Source organism: Lygodium microphyllum, chromosome 21, assembly GCF_053477565.2.
Source record: "Lygodium microphyllum isolate KBCC chromosome 21, Lygodium_microphyllum_v1.1.10, whole genome shotgun sequence".
Taxonomy (NCBI): domain Eukaryota; kingdom Viridiplantae; phylum Streptophyta; class Polypodiopsida; order Schizaeales; family Lygodiaceae; genus Lygodium; species Lygodium microphyllum.
The window spans coordinates 47,100,539-47,122,819 of record NC_141155.1 but is presented as its reverse complement, the minus strand read 5'-3'; the positions used below and the strand labels follow the sequence as shown (position 1 = coordinate 47,122,819).

General features: G+C 46.6%; 1 protein-coding gene across 10 annotated transcripts in view; it reads left to right on the top strand.

Annotated features, from left to right (window-relative positions):
• EMB2735 (embryo defective 2735) overlaps positions 1–22,281 on the top strand; it is a 96,457-nt gene that overhangs the window by 42,415 nt on the left and 31,761 nt on the right. For 6 of the 10 annotated variants that reach the window (XM_087662022.1, XM_087662021.1, XM_087662020.1 and 3 more), the window contains exons 3-4: positions 21,563–21,734; positions 22,057–22,219. In XM_087662022.1, coding sequence (XP_087518148.1) covers positions 21,585–21,734; positions 22,057–22,219 — 313 coding nt within the window. In that variant the 5' untranslated portion in view covers positions 21,563–21,584. Of the gene's footprint in view, positions 1–21,300; positions 21,436–21,562; positions 21,735–22,056; positions 22,220–22,281 lie in introns of all 10 variants that reach the window. The other 4 variants (XM_087662024.1, XM_087662023.1, XM_087662017.1 and 1 more) reach the window with 2 other exon arrangements.

Below are 22,281 nucleotides of genomic sequence, written 5' to 3'. Positions count from 1 at the left end.
TATGGATCAAGCACAGGTAGACACAAGGGTTGCATGGATTAGAGTGCTGCTTCAAGTGATGTATTTCATTGCGATCAGGGATAAGCCTCTTTCAGACTTTCAAAGAATGTTGAGGAATTAGTATTTTTTGGGGCACCATATGTACCTAGTTGAAGGAATCGATTAGGCACGGAGATAGAGGTAGACAGACCTTACGCTCAGTGAGGGAGACAGAGAGAGTGTACCACTTCAGGTTTTAGATAGATATATGTATGAAAGTACAATGTGCTAAGGGTGTGTTCACACCTGTGCACATATAAAAGGCATGATGGCCCTTTATTCCTAACAACCTTTCACCTAAAGGCAATGTACCTTAAGAGGAGAAAATAATCAGCTAAGTCTAAGTATGTATAAAGCTGAAATAAATATATCTATCCAACTCCCATCATCTGTCGGCAATGAGCAAATCGCTCTGCTGGAAGACCCTTCGTGAGAAGGTCTGTAGGATTATCATCTGTATGCACTTCGACAAGTTCAATGCTCTTGCTGTCAAGTATATCTCTAATGAAATGATACTTCACCTGTATGTGCTTTGTCTTTGCATGAAAGACAGGATTCCGTGCTAGCATGATAGCACTTTGACTATCACAATGGAGAACAAGTAACTCTGTGATGCCAAGCTCTCCCACTAGACGTAAAAGCTATAAAGCCTCCTTGCATGCCCGTGTGGCAGCTACATACTCTGCCTTTGTAGTAGACAATGCAACATACTTTTGTAGCTTGGAGATCCAAGAGACCGCTCCTCCTGTGAAAGTAAACACACAACTAGAAGTGGATTTCTTGTAGTTCGCATGATCAACATAGTCTGCATCCGTAAAGCCAACAACAGATGCCTTTTGCTTTCCAAAGCAGATGTACAACTCCTTTGTGCCTTTGAGGTATCTCATAATACCTTTCACTACATCCCAATGCTTCTTGCCAGGGGCTGCCATGTATCTGCTAACCACTCCCACTGCAAAAGCAATGTCAGGACGTGTAGCAACCATATCATACATCAAATTGCCAACAGCTGAAGCATATGGTATCTTATCATCAAATGTAGGGCTGTCCTTTGCACCGAGTTTCACATATGGAGGCAATGGAAACCCAATTGTTTTCCCCCCCTCCATATTGAAACGTTGCAAAACTTTGGAGATATACTCCTGCTGAGATAGATAGAGTAAGCCTTTAGATCTATCTCTGAGTATTCGCATGCCAAGAATGTGATTTGCATCACCCAGATCCTTCATGTCAAAGCTGCCATGAAGACTTTGCTTAAATGAATCCAAGGCATGAGTATCCCTGCCAGCAATCAGCATGTCATCAACATACAAAACCAAGATAATTAGGTTGCCATGCTGCCTTCTTGGTGTACAAGCAGTGATCCACTTGACTTCTATGAAAACCTTGGGACTGCATGAATGTATCAAACTTATGATACCATTCTCTTGGTGCTTGTTTCAGCCCATACAAACTCCTTTTTAGTTTACATATCATTTGTTCTTTCCCTTGTTCAACAAACCCTTCAAGCTGTTGCATATATATGTCTTCATGCAGATCACCATGTAAAAACACAGTCTTTACATCCATCAGTATGAGCTCCATATCCTCAACTGCAACCAAGCCCAAAATGGTTCTCAATGTAGTCATCTTGACTACGGGAGAGAAAATCTCATCAAAGTCAATTCCATGCTCCTGTTTGTACCCCTTTGCAACCAATCTTGCTTTGTACTTTGGTGAGGAACCAGAGGTGACCTTCATTTTGTAAACCCATTTGTATGGAAGGGTTTTCTGCCCTTTAGGTAATTGCACCAAGTCCCAAGTGCCATTTTTTCCAAGAGATTTCATCTCTGACAGCATGGCTTTATACCATTTCTTGCTATCTTGTCTGTCCATTGCTTCCTTGAAGCAAGACGGTTCACCATAGTCTGTCAACATGACATACTCAGCCACATTAATTGCACCAGGAACAAATTTGTCAGGTTGTCTAGTAGCCCTAGACGATCTCCTAACCCAATGGTCATTGTTTGCTGGCTGTTCTTGCAAATTTCCATTTTCAGCATGCTGTCCTGGCATTTCAGCTTGCAAATCAGCATTAACAGCTTGCTGTCTTGGCTGTTCCTGCGCATGTAATGGCTCATTTTCATGGACAATAGTTGGCTGATCATTTCCAGCATCATTTCCTGCATTTACATCTTCATTTACAGCAGGTATTTGTTGCTGTACAACGGGCACATTTTGCTGTCCAAAAGGTATTTCTTCCCGGAATACAACCCTACGGACCTCCTCAGTCTTTTCGGGCTATTTGTGCATGCGATCTTCCCGGAAGATAATGTCATTGCTGCGTACTATTTTCCTTTTCTCGGGATTCCACAGTTTATACCCCATTTCACCCTTGTCACCATATCCTAGGAAAATGCATTTATAGGACTTTGGCTCAAGTTTGCTGTGTTTTTCTTTACGAATGTGTAAAAAAGCCTCACAGCTAAGCACTTTCAGATGAGCATATGAAGGTGGCTTGCTTGACCATGCTTCTCGGGGAACTCCCTCTCCCAAAGACCTCTTTGGTGACCGATTAATCAAGTGAACGACTGTCATAACAGCCTCTACCCAAAAACCATGGGGTAATGCAGCATGAGACATTATCGTATGGACCTTATTCTATATGGTCCAATTCATACGCTCTGCAACTCCATTTTGGGGTGGATTATGAGGGGCAATGAGCTCCCTCTTTATCCCTTTGCTGTCACAAATTGTGTGAAAGGCTTTGGACACATATTTTTCACCATTGTTAGAGCGAAGACACTTAAGTATCTTATCTGTCTGATTTTCAGCCAATGCCAAGAATTTTTTAAACTTGTCAAGCACTTTATCCTTGCTACAAATAGGGTAAACCCATACTTTCCGTGTAGCATCATCGACAAAGGTGACAAAATATTTCTTTCCCCCTAAAGATAATCCTGGCATTTGATATACATCCGAATGTACTAACTCTAGAGGAGAAGATTTCAAAGAAAGATACTTTTTGTGAGAAGTCTGTGCATGTTTGTTATAAATACAATGATCACAGTGCTCAAAATCAACATAACGAAGACAAGGCAAATAACCCAAACGAGAAAGTACTTTCATTCCTGTTTGACTCATGTGTCCCAACCGGCCATGCCACAAAGAAACACTTGGCTGCTCGGTCACGGCAACAACATGGTCATGCACACTAGATACATGAAGTGGATACAACGTATCACTCTTGCAACCTCTGGCAATAACCCTAGATCCCTTACAGATCTTCCATTTTCCATCACCAAAGGTGGTATGAAAATCATCATCATCGAGTTGCCCTCTGTTGATCAAGGTCTTCTTGAGTTGAGTTACATGCCATACATGTTGAAGTGTAAAGACAGAGCCATGTTGAAACTGTAACTGCACATTGCCAATACCTGCAATCTCACATGCATAGTTGTTCCCAAGATGGACAGCACCATGTCGACCCCCTGTTTATGCGGTAAACCACTCACGATGAGGGGTGACATGAATGGAAGCGCCTGAATCAAGAATCCAGGTATGCATGTCATCATCTGTATCTGCAAGTAGAGCATGTGCACCAAAATGTGAAGAGAGAAAGAGTACATTACTCCCAGTGTCACTGTCATGAGTGACTACATTCACCACTTCAATTTTTACACTGCTCTTCTTAGGTTGATTGTTCTTTTTCTCTTCCTTGCAATCATCTGTTTTCTTGTCTTTTTCTTTCTCTTTCTTCCATTTGTAGTAGTCACGTTTAAAGTGACCCTTCTTGCCACTGATGGCATTCAACATCTTTGCCACGTGATTTACTGCGTCCCTTGCCATTATATTTGCCCTTTTGCTGTGATCTGCCCCTAGTATGCAAAGCACTGGAAGACTTACTAGATGCATTGTTTTGCCGATTCATCCCTTCCATAAGTAGAGCACTCTCTACATCAGCATACAAAAGGATCACATTAGAATTGCTCATAGTAGTCCTGAATATATCCCAACTCTGTGGTAGAGTGCAAAGCAAAAAAGTAGCCTTAAATTCCTCATCAATCATGAACTTCAAGGCAACCAACTGGCTGAAAATGGAGTTAAACTCACTCAAGTGAGTAGACATTGCTATACCTTCTTTCATACGCAAATCCATAAGCTTTTCAGCCAATAGACTTTACTTGCAGCACTCTTCTGTGCATATAGTTCTTCCAATCTAGTCCATATAGCAATTACAGAATCCAAACCTTCAATGTTAAAGAGCAAGGCATCAGAAATCGATAGCTCTATGGTTGAGCGTGCAAGCTCATTCAACTTATCCCAATCATCCTGATCCATGTCCACAGGCTTTGCCCCTTTAGTTTTGATCGGCTTTGCCTGCTTCTTTTGTAATAGGATATTGTAACATTGTTTTTGCCACACTGCAAAATTATGTGCGCCTTCAAGCTTCTTTATATGCATCAAATTATTGCTGTCATTGCTGCCAGCCATGGTTTTCAGCTCAAAAGTGACCAAAAAACCAGTAAGTGCAAGCCCAACTTGTCACCCAAGTGACCAAGGTACAAACAAGTACCAATCAGCAATAAATGACCTTGCAGAAGTACAGATTTCAGATCTGTAATTCAGTTTTCAGAAGCACCAAACCAAGTGCTATAGCATTATCCAACTGATTACAGCTGTTCCAAAGGGCATGTGCATCACATTATATGAGAAATCCCAAAATTTTAGCTGCAATTTCTGTTGTACGTGTACCCACAGGCATAAAATTTGACACAAATGGTCAAAAGCCCCAAAATTTGTGCTCAAAAGCATCAAACACACATCTGCATTTCCTCTGTCATGCATAGGACTGTCCAATTTTGCCAAAATAAAGCAATTTCAGCAAAACCCCCAAATTTCACCAAGTGTTGATGTCCAAATTGCACGGAATTCAATCTGCATGTACATAAAATAACCAAATGCTGCACAAATTTTGCCCAAATTGCAAAAGCCCGAAATTGCACGGGGTCTAATGTGCCTCAATGTCGAGAAATTGAGTTAATTTCAGCCCAAATTGCACATGTACATTAAAAGCCCCAAATGTGAGGGACAAAATGTCTCAAATTCCTGCAATTTCTGAGACAGATTTGCTTGTCCTGCATCAAATTTTCCAAATCTGCGAAAAGCCCCAAATTTCTGGCCAAGATTTGCCTTCTGTGCTTGTGCACGCGAACACCCGGTAACGGGAAGTAAATTAGACTGAAATTTTCTGATTTCAATTATTAAAAAAAAAGGCGTTGACTGTCCGTGGTCCGTGCAGCTGCGTGACGTTCGTTACTCGTGCAGCAGCGCCCCCCCCCCCCCCCCCCCCCCCCCCCCCCCCCCCCCCCCCCCCCCCCCCCCGCGTTCGCGTGTTCGTTGTGCAACACGCCTCCAATCCCGTCAATTGCAACCTCGTCAGGTGCCGGCTGCCTTTTGTGCTTGTGCGTGCGAACACCCGGTAACGGGAAGTAAATCAGACTGAAATTTTCTGATTTCAATTTAAAAAAAAAAAGGCGTTGACTGTCCGTGGTCTGTGCGGCTATGTGACGTTTGTCACGCGTGCAGCCCCGCCGGTTCGCGGGGTCGCTGTGCAACATGCCTCCAGTCCAGTCAACGGCAACCTCGTTAGGCGCCGGTTGCGTTCATGCGTTGATGGTTATGCTGGCCTGGTCACAACTGCTAGTCGTCAGTCCGCCACGCTGTGATACTGCAGACCTGCTCGATTGGTTGTCACTCGTTACTCCATGCTGGGGGCCACATGGCTATAGTTCTAGCCACTCCACGATGGGGCCAAGTGCACACACTCCACACTGGAGCCTTCTGTAGGTTAGGACCTATTGCGTGTGACAGAAGGCTGCTTGATTTAGGCTGTAACTCTCGTTAGTCGCCTCATGACTTGCTCGCCTGTCTTGCTCGAACTTCGAGAGGTATAAACGCCTCAACCGCAGCTGATGCTTGATGTCTCGAGAAGCGTGCATAAGCTGATGGTTCCGATACTAGTTTGAAGGAATCGATTAGGCATGGAGATAAAGGTAGACAGACCTTACGCTCAGTGAGGGAGACAAAGAGAGTGCGAGTGAGCAGAGTAGAGAGTGAACACGTTTTTTCGGTACAATGACGAGTGTACCACTTTAGGTTTTAGATAGATACATGTATGAAAGTACAATGTGCTAAGGGTGTTCAAAAGGCATGATGGCCCTTTATTCCCAACACCTAGTAAAGCAAGTTATTCATCCTATCTTTTTGCATCTTCTGCTCATATATTTTTGGAGGCATGCTACAAATACTTGTATGAGAAAGCAAAGGCAGAGATTTGTGAAAGTCCCTTGTACTCACTAATGGTGGATGAGAGCATGGATGTTTCCAATGATCATCACATGATCGTATGTATCACATATTTATGTGATAAGGGCAATGGATATGTACGCAATAGATTTATTTCATTATTGAAAACACATAATGGAACAACAAAGGGATTGTATGATGGGCTCTTAGAGTTTTTACAGAGCTTTGGTTTATCAAAATCTAAGCTTGTAGGATTTTCCATTGATGGATACAGTGTGATGCTTGGGCAAAATGGATTAGTGAACTGATTTGCACGAGAGCTACCACACCTAGTTGGAGTCCATTGTATAGCACATAGAGATGCACTGGCAGCTAAGGATGCTTTGTCTACATTGTCTATCTTTGAGATAGTAGAAATGGCCGCTTGAAAGTCTTACAAATGGTTTAGTAGTTCTTACAAAAGGCATGGAGAATTGAAAGATTTAGCCATTGAATTTGAGCTACCCATTCATGAGCTCTTGAAGGTGCATGAGATTCGTTGGCTCTCAAGAGGACAAGTAGTGAAAAGGCTTGTTACATTGATGCGAGCTCTATTGTGTATATGGATGAGGGAAAATGTAGAGTTGTATATGTTGTTCACCTCATTCAAGGTTAAATTCTTCCTACATCTGTTAGCTGATGTGCTACACTACCTAAACCTTCTATATAAAAAGTTCTAAGTTGAACAAGTAGACATGACTTGAATAGGAACAGAGCTTATGGTCACTATAGATATTCTAGAGCCACGCTACTTATTGGGAGACTTTGGTCATGGTACACAATATCTCACAAAGTTTTATTAGCAAGTTAAAGATGGATACATGCATTTTCCAATCAACAATCTGAAGCTATGGAAAGGCATACTCTTTATAATAATGAGTTGGGACCTAAGGATAAATGTAGTCAATTGGCAACTTGGGAGAGCTGCATTGAAATTGGCAAGCAATTTGTATAGAAAGTTATTTCTACACTATATGTGAGTTTTACCGATTTAAAACTATTTGAGGTTGCAACGATATTTAGCCCTAAGGATTACCCACATGATGTCCGTGGATGCTTCACAATGGGTGCAATTTGGATAAATGCCTTATTAGAAAAGTTTGGGACCCTTGTTGATGTTGATGCATGCAAGCTTGAGTACGGAGACTTTATGATGAAGTTAAAGAGGACATGTAGGTAAAAATATGCATGTTGCATGGGAATTATGTGGGCCATTGTTGCCTCTCGCTCTGCTTATGTCCCTAGCCGTCAAAACTAGGCCCTCCCACCATCTATATGTAGACCATCACCGCCTAGGAGGTCATCATTCTATTTGCAATTGGCAATTGTGTGCAACACCCGTACTTGAAGAGATCTGAGAGCAAAGCATAAGGGCGCAAGCATTAAAGCGTGTTATCTCTTAACCTCTCTACCCTATATTCACCACCATCACCCTCACCCTGCTCTACTGCCTGATCTTTCCCCTAGCTCTTCTTTGTGCTTTTCGGCAACACCTCCCCTCAAGCATTGGCACACCCTGCAAAGGAGAAGACATTCAAAAAGAGAGATTATGAAAAGAGGAGAGTCACTGTGCAAGGAGGAGGGAGATTGACCAAGAGAGACACCATTAGAGTGGAGGAGCCCTCAAAGAGGGGCAACATTTGCTATAGCCTGCCGATGATTTCAAGGAGGTAGGAACCTTGGGTTGCAACCCTTTTTAAATTGAGCTTCTTTTGCTTCAAGGTTAGGATGGATTAAAGGAGGCAGTGGGGGGATATCCCACAACCAACCCAATTCTTTGTATTTCCATCTATGGTGAAAGAGAGAGGGGAGTCAAGGAAGGAGGTGGTGGGTTCATAAATGCAAGGGGTGGGGGTTGGGGTGTGGGGACGTCTAGCAACATGTGATCTTATAAGCTCTGATTGATTAAAAACACCAACACATGGACCCTCACACATGCACATGCAAGCACACATACCATTGCATGCACCCTTGTACACACACTTAGTCTCACAAAGTTCATAATACAGACCAAAATGTATCTACTCTACTTCCTTCTGGTTGGTGGATCGATGGTTATACAAATCCTTGTGCATGTACACACAACTCTTGCATATGCACTAGGACCATTTCAGCACCCTAATACACATGTGTAGACCATTGCACGTGGTTATAATGCCCTTGCACAAAGACGACCGTGGTAGGCACAATGACCTGCACGTGCACATAACCCCTTGCACTTGCATTGAAGATCCTTGCATGTGCACACAACATTCTCACACTTGCATTGAAGATCCTCCCAAGTACACATAACATACTTGCACATAGATCCTTGCATGCATTTGCACGTGTACACAACTTGCACATGGACACACATACGTGCACGTAGATCCACACACTCACACATAGAATTATGCACACACAACCTTGCAGGCACTAACCTTGCACACACCTTGACATGTGCACATTGATCGGCTCATGTGCACACAACTTGCATGCACATACACAACACCCCTGCGCATGGGCACATAGATGCACATGCATTGACACATTGACTAAGACCCTCATAGCCAAGACCTATATACAAAAAACTCTTGTACATAAACTTTGCATAGGCACATAGATGTACATACATTGACACATTGACTAAGACCCTCATAGACCTATATACAAAAACTCTTGCACATAAACTTTGCAAACATACACCCTCTCACACTACATCCACAAAACCCTTGCACCTAGCCCTTGGCATTGGTACATAGACACCTTGCACATCCCATCCTTGCACACAAGATATTCACTCCTCGAACTGCTGCTCATTTCCAGTTGAGCTTCAACAACTCGTATCAGAGCTGAAGGTACAAGTCGATAGCCACTCGTCATTGAATTTGTCAGGTCAAACAGATTGCTCGTGATTAGCACTAGTTGTTAGGGTTTGGCAGCTGAGCAGAAGACGAGTAGAAGATTGCTCGCGGTGACCAGCAGGCGTGTGGTGTGCAGGTGACTGAGTGTGCAGCAGCAGGCGATAGGGCAGCAGCGGGTGATGGGCAGTGGCAGGTCGATGACTAGGAAACGTCCGCAGTCGGGCGCAGGTGACGTGACGCCTGAGAGTTGGGCGTAGATGACAAGCCATCAGAAGCAAGCGACGTGGCGCCTAACAGGTCACGCGACCCACCTGACGGGTCAACCGGACCCCCCCCCCCCCCCCCCCCCCCCCCCGGGTCATTTTTCCTCAAAATCAGAAATTTTTATTTTCTTTCAAATCTCTTTTAATTCCTTTCTTCTAACCGGGGTTCACGCGTGAAAGCACGTGGGTCACAAATCTGTGTGAATCTAGCCCAAATATTTTGGGGCTTTTCTTGGATTTGATCTCGTCCATGCATGACGGCGACATTTAGGTCACAGATTGCAAACATTGTGCGTGGTGACCTCAATGAAATTGGGGATTTTTCAAATTTGTCAGAATTTCGCTCTTTTTGAGTAAAATTTCTCAACATTGGACCCACAAAATTGGGGCTTTTTATGAATTGGTAAAATTTTGCTCAGCTGGGTCAGATTGGTTGACATTTATGCACTATTGAACCTGGAAATTTGTGGCTTTTTGCAGATTTTGATAAATTTCTGCAGTTTTTTCCCGTGTGGTGGCTGGTTTATGTACAAACAACAGAGATTTACTACTGTTTGAAAAAGAACAGCAGTGTATTTGCTGGTTCGGCGTGTGCTTTTGCAGTCCACATAGGTTTGACCCCTCCTTGCATTTTGTTACGCTTATAGATTAGGGTAAGCCTCTTACATACAAAGAGGCCAAGTCATGCCAATTCAGCAGTAAGTGGGAACTAGCTATGTAGGAAGAGATTAAATCTCTGTCTGCTAATAATACTTGGGATCTTGTGTCGTTTCCTGAAGGAAGGAAGCCTCTTCCAAACAAATGGGTTTACAAAGTAAAGACAGTTGATGGGAAATCCAAGTACAAGGCAAGACTGGTTGCTAAAGGGTATGCACCGAAGGAAGAGATTGACTTCCAAGAGGTTCTCTCACTTGTTGTGAAGATGACCACACTACGTTTGCTTTTTGCTCTCACTGCTGTATTTGACTTAGAGCTGTACCAAATGGATGTAAAAACAACTTTCTTGCATGTTGTCATTGATGGGGAAATTTACATGAAACAGCCCGGGGGCTTTATAGTTCCTGGAAAAGAGCAAATGGTGTGTAAACTAAAACATAGTCTGTATGGGCTGAAGCAAGCACCACAACAACGGTACAAAAAATTTGACACTTTTATGCTATCTCATGGGTTTACACGCAACCATGCAGATCATTGTTTGTACATGAAAAAGGATACAGATGGCAGCCCCATCATACTTGTTTTGTATGTGGATGATATGTTGCTAGCTGGGAAAAGAAAGACTAGCTTGGAGGCTCTCAAAAATCAACTGAAATCAGCCTTCTCCATGAAAGATTTGGAAAATGTAGAGCATATTTTGGGCATGAGGATTCGCAGAGATAGAATGCAGAAATTGCTATTTTTATCTCAAGAAAAGTACATTGAAAAGATACTGGACAAATTTAACATGGCTGAAGCTAAGCCTTTTGGGGTACCCTTACCTCCTTATCTCAAGCTTAGTAAAGCTAACAACCCAAAAGATAACGTGGAAGAAAATGCTATGAAGGGACTTCCTTATGCATCAACTTGTGGCTCTCTTATGTATGCTATGGTGGCTACTCGTCCAGACATTGCTCATGCAGTGGGAGTTGTCAACAGGTTTATGTCAAATCCTGGCAAACCACATTGGGAGGCGGTCAAGTGTATTCTTAGACATCTGAAGGGTACACAAAGAAAGTGTATTTGCTATGGGCAGGGTGCACTTAATCTGTAGGGTTATTGTGATGCAGACATGGCAGGTGACTTAGACACTTGCAGGTCCACTAGCGGGTGTCTTTACAGTTGCTGGAGGGGCTGTCTCTTGGTGTTCCAGGTTGCAGAACATCGTAGCACTGAGTACTACTGAAGCTGAATACATATCAGCTACTGAAGCTTCTAAGGAAGCTATATGGTTGAGCAGACTTGCAGAGGATCTCGGCATGTCTATGGGTACTATAGTATTGGGATGTGATAGCCAGAGTGTTGTGTATCTGGCTAAAAATGCCATGTATCATTCACACACAAAGCATATAGATGTGTCATATCATTTTATTAGACAGATTTTGGAAGATGGTCTAATCACATTGACCAAGATCAAAACACAGGATGACCCTGCAGATATTCTTACTAAACGTCTAAGCAAAGCTTAGCATGAGCATTGCATACAACTAGTGGGAGTTGGTTAGAGGTTCACTTCGGACCTTAAAGTGAGAGGTTGTTGGGATAAAGGCTGGTTTTCACCTCCGTGTATAGTACACGCACATTATTCAATTGTACATGTGAATGCACCCTTATATGCCCCAAGTATAAATACATTTTATTCTCTCTCGGTCACTCTCACTCCTCGAACTGCTACTCATTCCTAGCTGAGCTCCAATACTATATAGGCTCTCCTATGTTGAACTTGTGCACATGCGCTTAAACACCTCATACTTTGATTGTACACATCAAGCATTTCACACCTTAACACACTTAGGCTAGACACAAACCCAAGTACACTCAAATCTAGGCATATCTAGAACACCTAGTGCACACAACAAAGCATAGTGCATCCATCATACCTCATGTAGTGACACACATTTTTCTGATTATATTACTAAAAAAAAGCTGATTACAACGGAGTAGTCATGCTCAATAGACTAGCTGGAGCTGATGAAAGTCACAAGTACATTATGTATACAAGTCTCTCAGGGCGGTCTGGGGGGGATGGGGGCAAAAAGCCATGGAGGGGGGGTCTATCGCCATCTGGGGCTGCTTGCTTGCATCATGAAAAATAGGTCCTGGCTGCTCCAAGTGCGCAGAAAATGACATCGGAGCTCTTGATGAGCCCTGGACTCGCCTTGCATCTAATCCCATCGGCCGTGGAGAGAGTGGATGATGGCGGTCTAGAGCTCTGCTAAGGTTGCCTGTACTGAAAGTCTCTCTCCGCCCAAAGTCTCTTGACACCGCGCCTTCCAGATATGCCAACCAGTAAGACTTCCTATGATCTCCCATACCTCAGAGCGGTCTGCTGTGGGCTCTAGTACCTGGCGGATGGATAGAGCCTCTAAATCTACCACTGCAAATGACCCTGCCTCAACAATGAATATCATGTCCTACATCCTGGCCTCATACAAAGGGTGACGGCCTTGGCTGACCGCCTGCCAGCAGAAAGCTTCCCATGAGATATATCCAAGGCTGGGTGCTATACTGGGACATGCTTCTCTCCACTCGAGCTGCGCCGCCTCACATGACCAAAGCTAGTGCTTTGGGGTTTCCAGAGGCTGCTGTGTGCATTGCTTACAATCTCCCTTCTTCTGCAACTGGGCAAGCCAGCTTCCCACCGCCAAGCTCCCATGTGCCACTAGCCATGAAAAATATGATACCCTCCTCGGTCTCCAGCTGTCCCATAGGCGGCGCCAGAAGGTGCGTCGGAAAGGCTTTGTGATGCTGTGCTCTGCCCAATTTCTGCTATGTGACGATACCTAATCCATATCCTCTTGCATCAGTACGTGTTTGTCAATCCTAGCGGTGTACTCCAGGAACCTCGGTGGCTTCTTGGCGACCGTAGTAGCTAGCCATAGCGACTCTCCTGAATCCCACTCCAGCTTATCAAGTGGCCTGCCTTCCCAGATCCAGAGGCGCTGTCACAAGACTGTGACAACTATTACCTTTTTGCTGATTTCTTTATTACTACTTTATTTGGTTTTTCTTTTTGGAAGGATCCCTCTTGAAATCTAAACGCCTGAGTTGCATGGCTAATATGTGAAACGGACAGGAATGTCTAGTGAGTCAAGATTGGACAGTTAAGGTTCAGTACAAGTCTGGAAGAGACTGATGGCACTGTAGATTAACAAGTCTGGAAGAGACTTGTGAAAGTGTATATGGACAAGTGCGTTGAAGAACTAGCCTGGAAGAGACTAGTTCAAAGGGAAGATGGACAAATCTGCAAGAGATTAGCCCATGTGGGGTCATCAGTGGAAATTCACTTTCAGTTGAGCTACATTACAAATTTGGATGTAGCCAAAGTCTGCAAAGATGGTCAGAAGACTAGTGGGGATGCAATGGAAGTAACTCCTAAAATTTAGGGAGTTACTATTTTTGGATCCTAGAATCTGTTCGTGTCATTATCTTCGTTTTTGCACGAGGATCAGTCCTTTGGTCTGTGCCGAGGTCAAATTTTGAACCGAGGATGGAGAATTTTAGACCGAAAGGTTTAAACAGGAAAATTGTTACATGTATGTCATGTGTCACAATTTGGGCATAAATTCCCAAAAGAGAGAGAGGGCAGCACAAAAACGAGTTTCAACGCATGGGGGGCTCATTTTGCGAAGAGGAGAAGGATTGCTGCAGATGGAGAGCTCTTGAGAGCTGGCCTACCCTGTCTATGATGCACAATAGGCTGAGCTTGCTTCCTACTCTCTCTCTTTCTCTCCTTGACAGTATGGTTATGCTGCAGAATCAAGGGCCTTTCTTCTGATTCAGGTACAGCTGTGTGGAATATTCTGTTTTTGCATGAGGCAAGAGCCTCTTTTCTTCAGGAACAGGAGCAGTTGTTTGCAGTTCCCAGCAGGGACAAGTGAGGGTGTTAACCTCACCAAGCAAGTGTCTGAAACAGTACTTAACCAGAATTGATTCTGGACTGCTCAGAGGCTATTTCAGAGCCCAATTGATGCCAGAATCAAGGGGCATTTGGCCGACATGATGTAGGACAGTGCAGGGAACAGTATGAGCTGAAAACAGGTCTCAGAACAGGTCTGGACCAGTAATTACAGTGGGCAGAACAGTACAGGGAACATTATGTGTTGTAAACAGGTCTCAGAACAGGTCTGAACCAGTAATTACAGCAGAGTGAAATGGTCAATTCTGCACTCCAACCAGAAGATTCAGACTTGGGCAGAGTTTCCCCTCCTGGTCAGCTTGTTTTGGGTCAGTAATTGTACTGTTATGTTGCTAAATTTCACCCAGAATAGGTGAAAGACAGCCCATTGTACTTTTTCTCTTTTTAAAAATAAAGAAATACCGCAAGAGGCGCCTAACTTAGGGGCCAACAGGGTGTCTGTGTGGCAACAGGAGCATTCTAGCTTCCTGTATTTTCTTCTTGATTTTGTGTCTTTAAGTTCAGGTAAAGTGGGCGACTGTTAAATTGGGTGATAGCATTTATATATTTTTGGTTGTACACCACCACCCTTCCCAGTGAACAGGCCGGTTACAGGCGCCACTCCCTAAGCTCCTGCCAAAAGACAAAAGGATCCAACCGCCGTGTCTTTCCCTGAAGGCCAATCACCCGGATCCTCTTCCATGAAAGGACAGCTATCCCCTCATCCTACTGTCCTCTGCCAAGAGCCAGACGCCCCCCCTCCTGTATGGTGAAGAAGGTCCCAGGTGGAGTGCTACCCACTCTACCTGCCACCTGTAGGGGGATGCCTGTTGGTGAAAACCTAGCAGCCCATACCTCCCCGGACTCTATCGGCTCTCGTATTGGGGGAGCAAGCCACTCCAGAGGTATTGTTACGTCTATCTCCCTTCTCCTCAACTCCACTCCTCTCTGGCAGCCTGATACTTGCTGCAGCACCTCCTTGTCCACCATCATGTACACCTCCCACCGTGTCCTGATGTTATGAGCCAGGCCAGCCTCCAAACCAACCCATTGTATGTGGGGGCGCTCGCCAATTTGTGCCCCTTCTCGATCCCTGACTTGGGGATTCCAGATCACCGACTAACGGTCTATCTCCTCCAAGCAGCTTGGGGGGCTCTGGATTAGGGCCTTACGGAGGCCTTGCCACACATAGAGCAAGCTGCGAAGGAAAGGTGATGTGGGGGGGTGATTTGGACTGATGTGAAGATCCATCTCAAAGACGGCCTCCACTCACCGCCAAGCCTCGGTCTACAATCATGGAGACCCTCCTGTAATAGGATCTTCCAATTCTGCCCTCTCGGTGTGAGGCCGTAGACAACCAGCTTGCCCAAGAGGACCATACTTCGATATTTTGGGTCTATGATCCCAAGCCCTCCCTTTGACCGATGCCGTATGATGGTCGCCCATGCCACCTTAGCCTTAGAATCCTTGGAGCCATCTGACCCGGACCAAAGGAAGTTTTGCACTAGGCAGCAAAGCTGCCCTACGCAAGACGAGGAGAAGCACCAACACGAGGCGATGCACTAGGCCATCGCTAGGAGGACTTGGTTAACCACTAGGGCTCGACCAGCTAGTGAGAGGGAAGCCGTGCTCCAGTAGTTCAACTTTCTCCGAATAGTATCGAGGATTGGAAGAAACTGCTGGGCGGGAGTGATGTCGAGTCCCACCTGGAACCCTAGGTACCGAACGGTTTGCCCTTTGCTCACCCATCTAAATCCCGGGTGGATGCCTCACTCCGTGCTAGAGTCCGGGTCTATGAGGAAACCAACTGACCTTTGCCAATTGATTTTCGCTCCTGCTGTAGAACAGAACACCTCAAGAGCCAGTCTCACTCTCTCCGGCATCATGTCATCGTCTTCTATGTAGAGTGCCGTATCATTTGCATACTTTAAGTCTAACAACTTAGTCTCCTCTCTCACTGGAAATCGGAGTCCGTGTAATCCGCTCACACGTGACCTGAGGAAGTGAGACATTGCCTCTGTAAAGAGTAGGAACAGGTACAAGGCCAGGGGGCAGCCCTGCCAGACCAATCTCTCTAGCCGCCGGAACTCCTCCCTTGGCCTACCACCTATGAGAACCATATTGGTGGCCGATCTGTAAAGTGCGGAGACCCTGCGAATCCAAGCCTGGGGAAAACCCAACCTCACCATGGTGCCCTCTAGGAACTCCCAGTCCACCTTGTTATAAGCTTTCTCGAAATCCAAGAGTAATACGGCCAGTTTTTGTCCTCTGTGCTGAGCCCACTCTGTCGCCTCAAAGAAGATGAATACATTGTCAAGGATGCTCCTATCTTGGACAACAAAGCCTGTCTGTGTGTAATGGATGATATCTGGAAGCACGGGGCGTAGTCGCCTATCAATCATCTTTGCCAGTGCCTTATAGGCCACTGACAATAAGGTGATTGGTCTCCACTGGGAAAGCTCCAACTGGTCTTTCCCTTTGGGGAGAAGACTGACAAGCCTACCGAAAGGCTCCTTGGCATCTGTCTTGAAGTGAAAATCTCCTGGAAGGTCATCAGTAGGGGGTCCTTCACCACTTCCTAGTGGGTAGTGAAGAAGGCCTTAGAGAGGCCATCCTCTCCCGGGCATTTCTGCCTGCCTTGTGTATGGAAAGCCTTCTCTAGTTCCTTCTCTGTGAAGGGGGCTAGGAGAGAGCATTCCATCTTCTCTGTGAGATGAGGGACGGGATGTGATCCTAGACCTGCTGCTGTCTACATCACTGTCCTCTAGCTGAGGCTGTCTCCTGTTAAAAAAGGCGTCTGTAGTAATCGGTGGCAATCTCCATTATCTCATCTGGGCTAGAACGAGTCCTCCCATACTGATCTCTGAGGCTATGTATCTACTCTCTTGAGGTGCGAGGTTGGTGCACCTGGGAAAACTCCCTGCACATCGTGTTCCCCTTCCATGCCTAGAAAGCTACTGCGGTAAGAGAACTCTGAGCAAGTGTCCTCTAGACCAGCAATGGCTGCTCGCGTGCGTACCTCTTGTGCGTGGAGGGTGGGATCCCCTAGTATCTCCTGTAATAATCTTTGCGTGGCTGCAAGGTCTTGCCGAAGTGCTCTCTTCTCCTCCCAGCTTTGTTGCTTGGCTTGTATGGTTGCCTCTTGGCAGATTTTGCTCGACTCGGCAAGGACCTCAGCAACCTCCTGTGCAATCTGGTCCCTCCTACCCCACTCCTTGGTCCAAATCTGCTCTATCTGTCTCGTCACCTCCTCCCTCCTATAGATCGAATCAGGGATCCAACAGGATCGCGTGTCTAGGGTAGATGTTGGGGGATCTAGTGTCAGGAGAACCATGCAATGATTGGACAACGTGGTGCCCGCCAACTACCCAATCTGGCCTCCACGAGAGTCTCCCCACTCTCCCACATAAAACCTGTCCAACCACTCCAGCACGACTCCACCTAGCCGTATGTATCTCCAAGAGAAGTCTAGCGACCTCTCCCTTCTGTGGAAGGCAGGGTCTCTCTAGGCATTGTGTGCTCCTACTGCCAGTAGAAAGACCTCCCATGCCTCATGCTCCTCCCCGGCCATGCCCTGGTAGTTTCTGCCTCTGCCATGTTGGTCCTCCAAAGCCTCGAGGTTGTTGAAGTCTCCTCTAATGATCCAGGAGTCCACCTCTGGGAGGCCATTTGCGATCTCCACCCAGAACTTGTTGCGTGGCCTAACCTCCGTAGGGGCATAGACATTGAGGACTCCAAGGCACAAGTCCCCCATATCAAATCCGATCCATAGAACCCTCCTTGCCACTATCGTCTCGTGGTCTCGTACACAGGCGGTAAGAATCAGGCCAATAGAGGTGCATATGCCTTCACTCTTGGCGTGTGCTCCTATGGCGTGCTCCCAGTAAGTGTGCGAGCTGCCCGAGAGTACCTGCCCTACCCGCTGGGCTTAGGTGGGAGTGAGCTTGTGCTCTTGTAGCAGTAAGATGTCGGAGGTTGCAACTTCTGCCGAACAATCATCTTTCTGGAACCACGTGCCCCACTGTAGTGGAGACTATTCACATTCGAAGATGCAAGGTATAAGCTCGTAGGGAAACTTGCGACTAATCGAGCATGCATCTGTTTGGTGTGGAGGCTACTGATGAGGAGGAAAAACTATGGGGCATGCAGGTACGCTTTGTCGCAGGTCTGGATGGCGAACTCCAGTCCCCCATGGTGGCCCTTGGCTGGATCATAGGGGTAATAGATGCTCTAGGTGGTACTATCAATGCATCTATCAGCCATGCTGAGAGTTGTGACTTTGTACACTGGTAGAAACGGGCCGCCTATGCCAAGGGCCACTCGATCACATCTCTTGGAGCACTCCACTATGGAGGGGCTTGAAAGATAATGCTCGTGTGGGACCTCGGCACTAGCCCACTAGTCAATGTCCATCATGCAACCAGGCCATTGCTGTGCAAATAGTGCTAGTCCTTCTTCTTCCATCCACTGGGAGATGTGGTCCACCACACGACTCTTCAACTCCTCCTCTAACGGTCGTCGTCCAATCCCCTGAGTGAGAGGACTGGAGGAAAAAAGCATAGTTTGGTCCATCCAGTGGTGCTAGTAGATGGACCTTGCCCCTCCTTGACTTGCGAACCACGAAGATCCTCACCTCTAGAGGTAGTGGAAACTCTCTCGCGCCGCAACTCTCAGGTAGGAACATGGGCCACCACGGAAGAACTCTTGTGGCAACTGTTGTGCTTGTCTCGGGAAAGTGTGACGGGCGGCAGGGGCAGATGAGCTAGTGGCTGTGTGGGAGGGGAAAAGCTGCTGGTGGGGATCAGAGGGGGTGCTCGGCAGGGGAGGTGGTGGGGGGGGAGAGGATCGAGGGATGATGGGATGGTTGGAGGTACTTAGTGGGTGTGGGGGGGAGGGGGGCTGTGGCTAGGGTCACTGGGAGGGGGGGTCCTGGGATGTTGAAGGGGGGGGGGGGGGGGTGGATGTGGGGGTTGTGGGATCTCAGGTGAGGTAGTCTGTGGCACGGGTGGTGGTTGTGGGGGACTACAGTCCTGCCAGGTGGGGTGGGTAGGGAAGGGTTGCGGAGTGCTCTGTTGAGGGGGCATCGCTTGCCCTCCTGCTTCTTGCTGTCAAGGCTGCGTCTGAGGAGTTGGTTGCGGCCCCCCCTGCTGTCTTCCTCTTTGTCGTCTTTGGACTCGTGTGAAGCTATCACCGTCCACCTGCGGGCCTGTCGACAGAGCCGCCTTGGCTTCGAAACGCGCACAATTTGCTGCTTGATGCCCAAAGCCATGGCAGCGCAGACACTGCTCTGGTTGCCCAATGACGACGACGTGCTGCCTAAAGGAGTGACCTCCTGCCTTAATCTCCATGAACTTTGGTATATTCTGTGTCTTTCACGGCCACTCGTACCTTTGGGACTCCTGTGGCTGTCACTGCATCCGCGAAGGAGGCGGAAAGAACTGTGCCGAAGAGCGGTCCAAAGTCCTCTACTAATTGGCGGTACTCTACCGCCAGTCTGGGGAAAAGTAAGGTGACTGGGTGTCTGAGAAATGTCTGTGGAGCGCAAATGTCTCCATTGTGAAGTGGCTATACCAGGGAACCATATAGATGACCCCCTTTGTGGAGGCATAGGGCAAGCTCTCCACTAACTCACAGGCTGCATCCACAGAGGTGAGTCGAACCATGAAGATCCCTCGGCCCATGAGGACTGGCTTACAAGCTGCATCCACAGAGGTGAGTCGAACCATGAAGATCCCTCGGCCCATGAGGATTGGCTCCACGATCTGTGTTGTGCCGATGCGCAGTGTGGAGTGGAGCCAATCCCGTAGCTCGGCCCTCGATGAGGAGTGTCCAACGACCTAACCAAAGATCGCTATTTCTTTTAACTCCAACTCTGTGGCATGGACGGCCAAGAGCTGTTCCTCAAAGAGAACGATGCACAAGGTGTTTGACTGGGGGGCACTCGCAGTTATGTGCCGACGTCTGACCAGAGGTTTCCATTGCATGTCCCTGTTGGGAACCTACCTATCACGCTGCTGTGCTACCGGGGGGGAGTTGCTGCAGGGGGAAGGGAGCAGCCGGAGATGGGGGGGGAGTCGATGGCGAGGAGGAGAGGGGAGGGAGGGGAAATATGCTGTTTTCAAAATGGTGGGCTGCAGGCGATGGAGACAGTGCCACATGCGGGGGGGTGGGGGGTGGGCCGCAGGCGATGGAGACGGTGCCACAGGTGGGGGCGACGAGGCGGGGGGCCGACGGGCTATATGCGGAGCACAGGTAGGGTTGTAGTTGGGGGCAACGATGGGAGGCGGGGGGGGGGGGGGGGACAAACATTGGCAAGGCCATGGATGGGCCACAAGCGACGGGCGAGGACAGCGGGACGGGTGTGAGGAGTCAGTTGAGGGGCGACGGCCACGGGCACAAGCGGGGGGACGACCACAGGCGGGGCCATGGATGGTCACAGGCGACGGGCAAGGACAACGGGGCGGGCGTGAGGAGTCAGTCGAGGGCGGGAGAGCAGGCGCCCGTGACGGGCAGGGAGCCTAGATATCTCTTTTGTACACTTCCATGCCAGTGACACACATACACACATACACTGCAAAAGGCAACCCCAGTACACTGTGTAGTCAACCAAGAACCCATAGTGCATTCATAATCACAAAACATTCACTTACACCTGCTAGACTAACTACACACACCACATAGACCCACAGTGCATTCACCCACACAGTGACCCGCACCTATATCCACCCACGACACTTGTTTAGCCACAAATGCATAAATTAGCCGCCTACTTGCCCATTGCATCACTTACTCATATTCATAGTGCATTTGCTTACACACACCCACATAAGGCATCTACATTGTAGACCTACTACTTTTGAGAGACATTTGCATTTCATTTCTTCCTATTGTGCGCTAAGACCTACTCACCTAAATACACACATATTATAGCATTAACCCACAACCACATTGACAAACACACACACCTACACCTTGCCATCTGCTGAAGTTTCAGAGCTTGCCATCAATCCCAACTGCTACTTTGTGGTCTTCTGTTGAGGTACTGTCTCAGAAGCAAATGGCAACCACATCAATCCCAACAGTTTAGTGTTCTGGAATTCTTGATGTGCTAGGGTTTCCTTTCCATCCTAAAATCTTTGGTTACTGTTGAAACAATGCAAGGTGAGAAATTTTCCATTGTCATATCAATTTAGTCATCAATCTCTAACACTTCAGCAAGTTGATTCATCTGTAGGTCCACCCAGCCACAAGGCACCAAGTGAACAGCCTAAAGTGCAATGTAAACCAACCTTCAGAGTGCTAAAGAAGACTATTGCAAAGAAGCCAAAGAGGCCCAACAGCTGTAAACATATCTTGACATCCTTTAGTTGTATGGAAAACCATTCTCTAACATACGCTCCCAAGTTTCTTAATTTACACTGAAATTATAAGAGTAGGTTTATGACTTTATGATTAGTCTTTGTAAATGATCTCAGCCTAACTGGATTAGCATTCAGGTGTCATTGTCTGATATAACTTATGAAGCTATTGCCACTAGCCAAACATTTCTGGAGGAAGACATACAATTATTGGCGTTATGATTTCAAGGAGATGGCCTTCCCATCATCTCTTCCTGATCCGCCTGGCATAAAGAAACGGAGGAAGGCAACTTTCCAAGACCATGTTATTGTAAGTCCCTTCGCTCTCCTGCCCATGAAGTTCTCCTTGTTTAGACACAGAGAGAGAGAGAGAGAGAGAGAGAGAGAGAGAGAGAGAGAGAGAGAGAGAGAGAGAGAGAGAGATTTTACGAAAAAAAAAGAGAGAGAGAGAGAACTTCCCTGGCATATGGCAATTTCCTCTGCATCTTTGCCATGACTTTTGTAACTCTTTTGTCGTTTAGTACTTTATAAATATAACATCCATTACGAGAGAGAGAGAGAGAGAGAGAGAGAGAGAGAGAGAGAGAGAGAGAGAGAGAGAGATGCCAAGTGTAATTTGAGTAGAGGTTTAGGTATGGAAAGCAACCTGGAAGGTGTACAGAAGACTCTTGAAAGACAAGGACTTGGACATTGATGCTGAGATTGATGCTGAGCTCTTCGGTATTGTAAAGCCCCAGAAAGAGAAAAGCCAGACAGAAAAGACGGATTCTACACCCTCAACTCTTGAGGAATTAGGTCAGCAACTTGCTCTTTTGCATCATTGACTTCCTAACTTCTTTATGTGGTTTTAAGGTGTT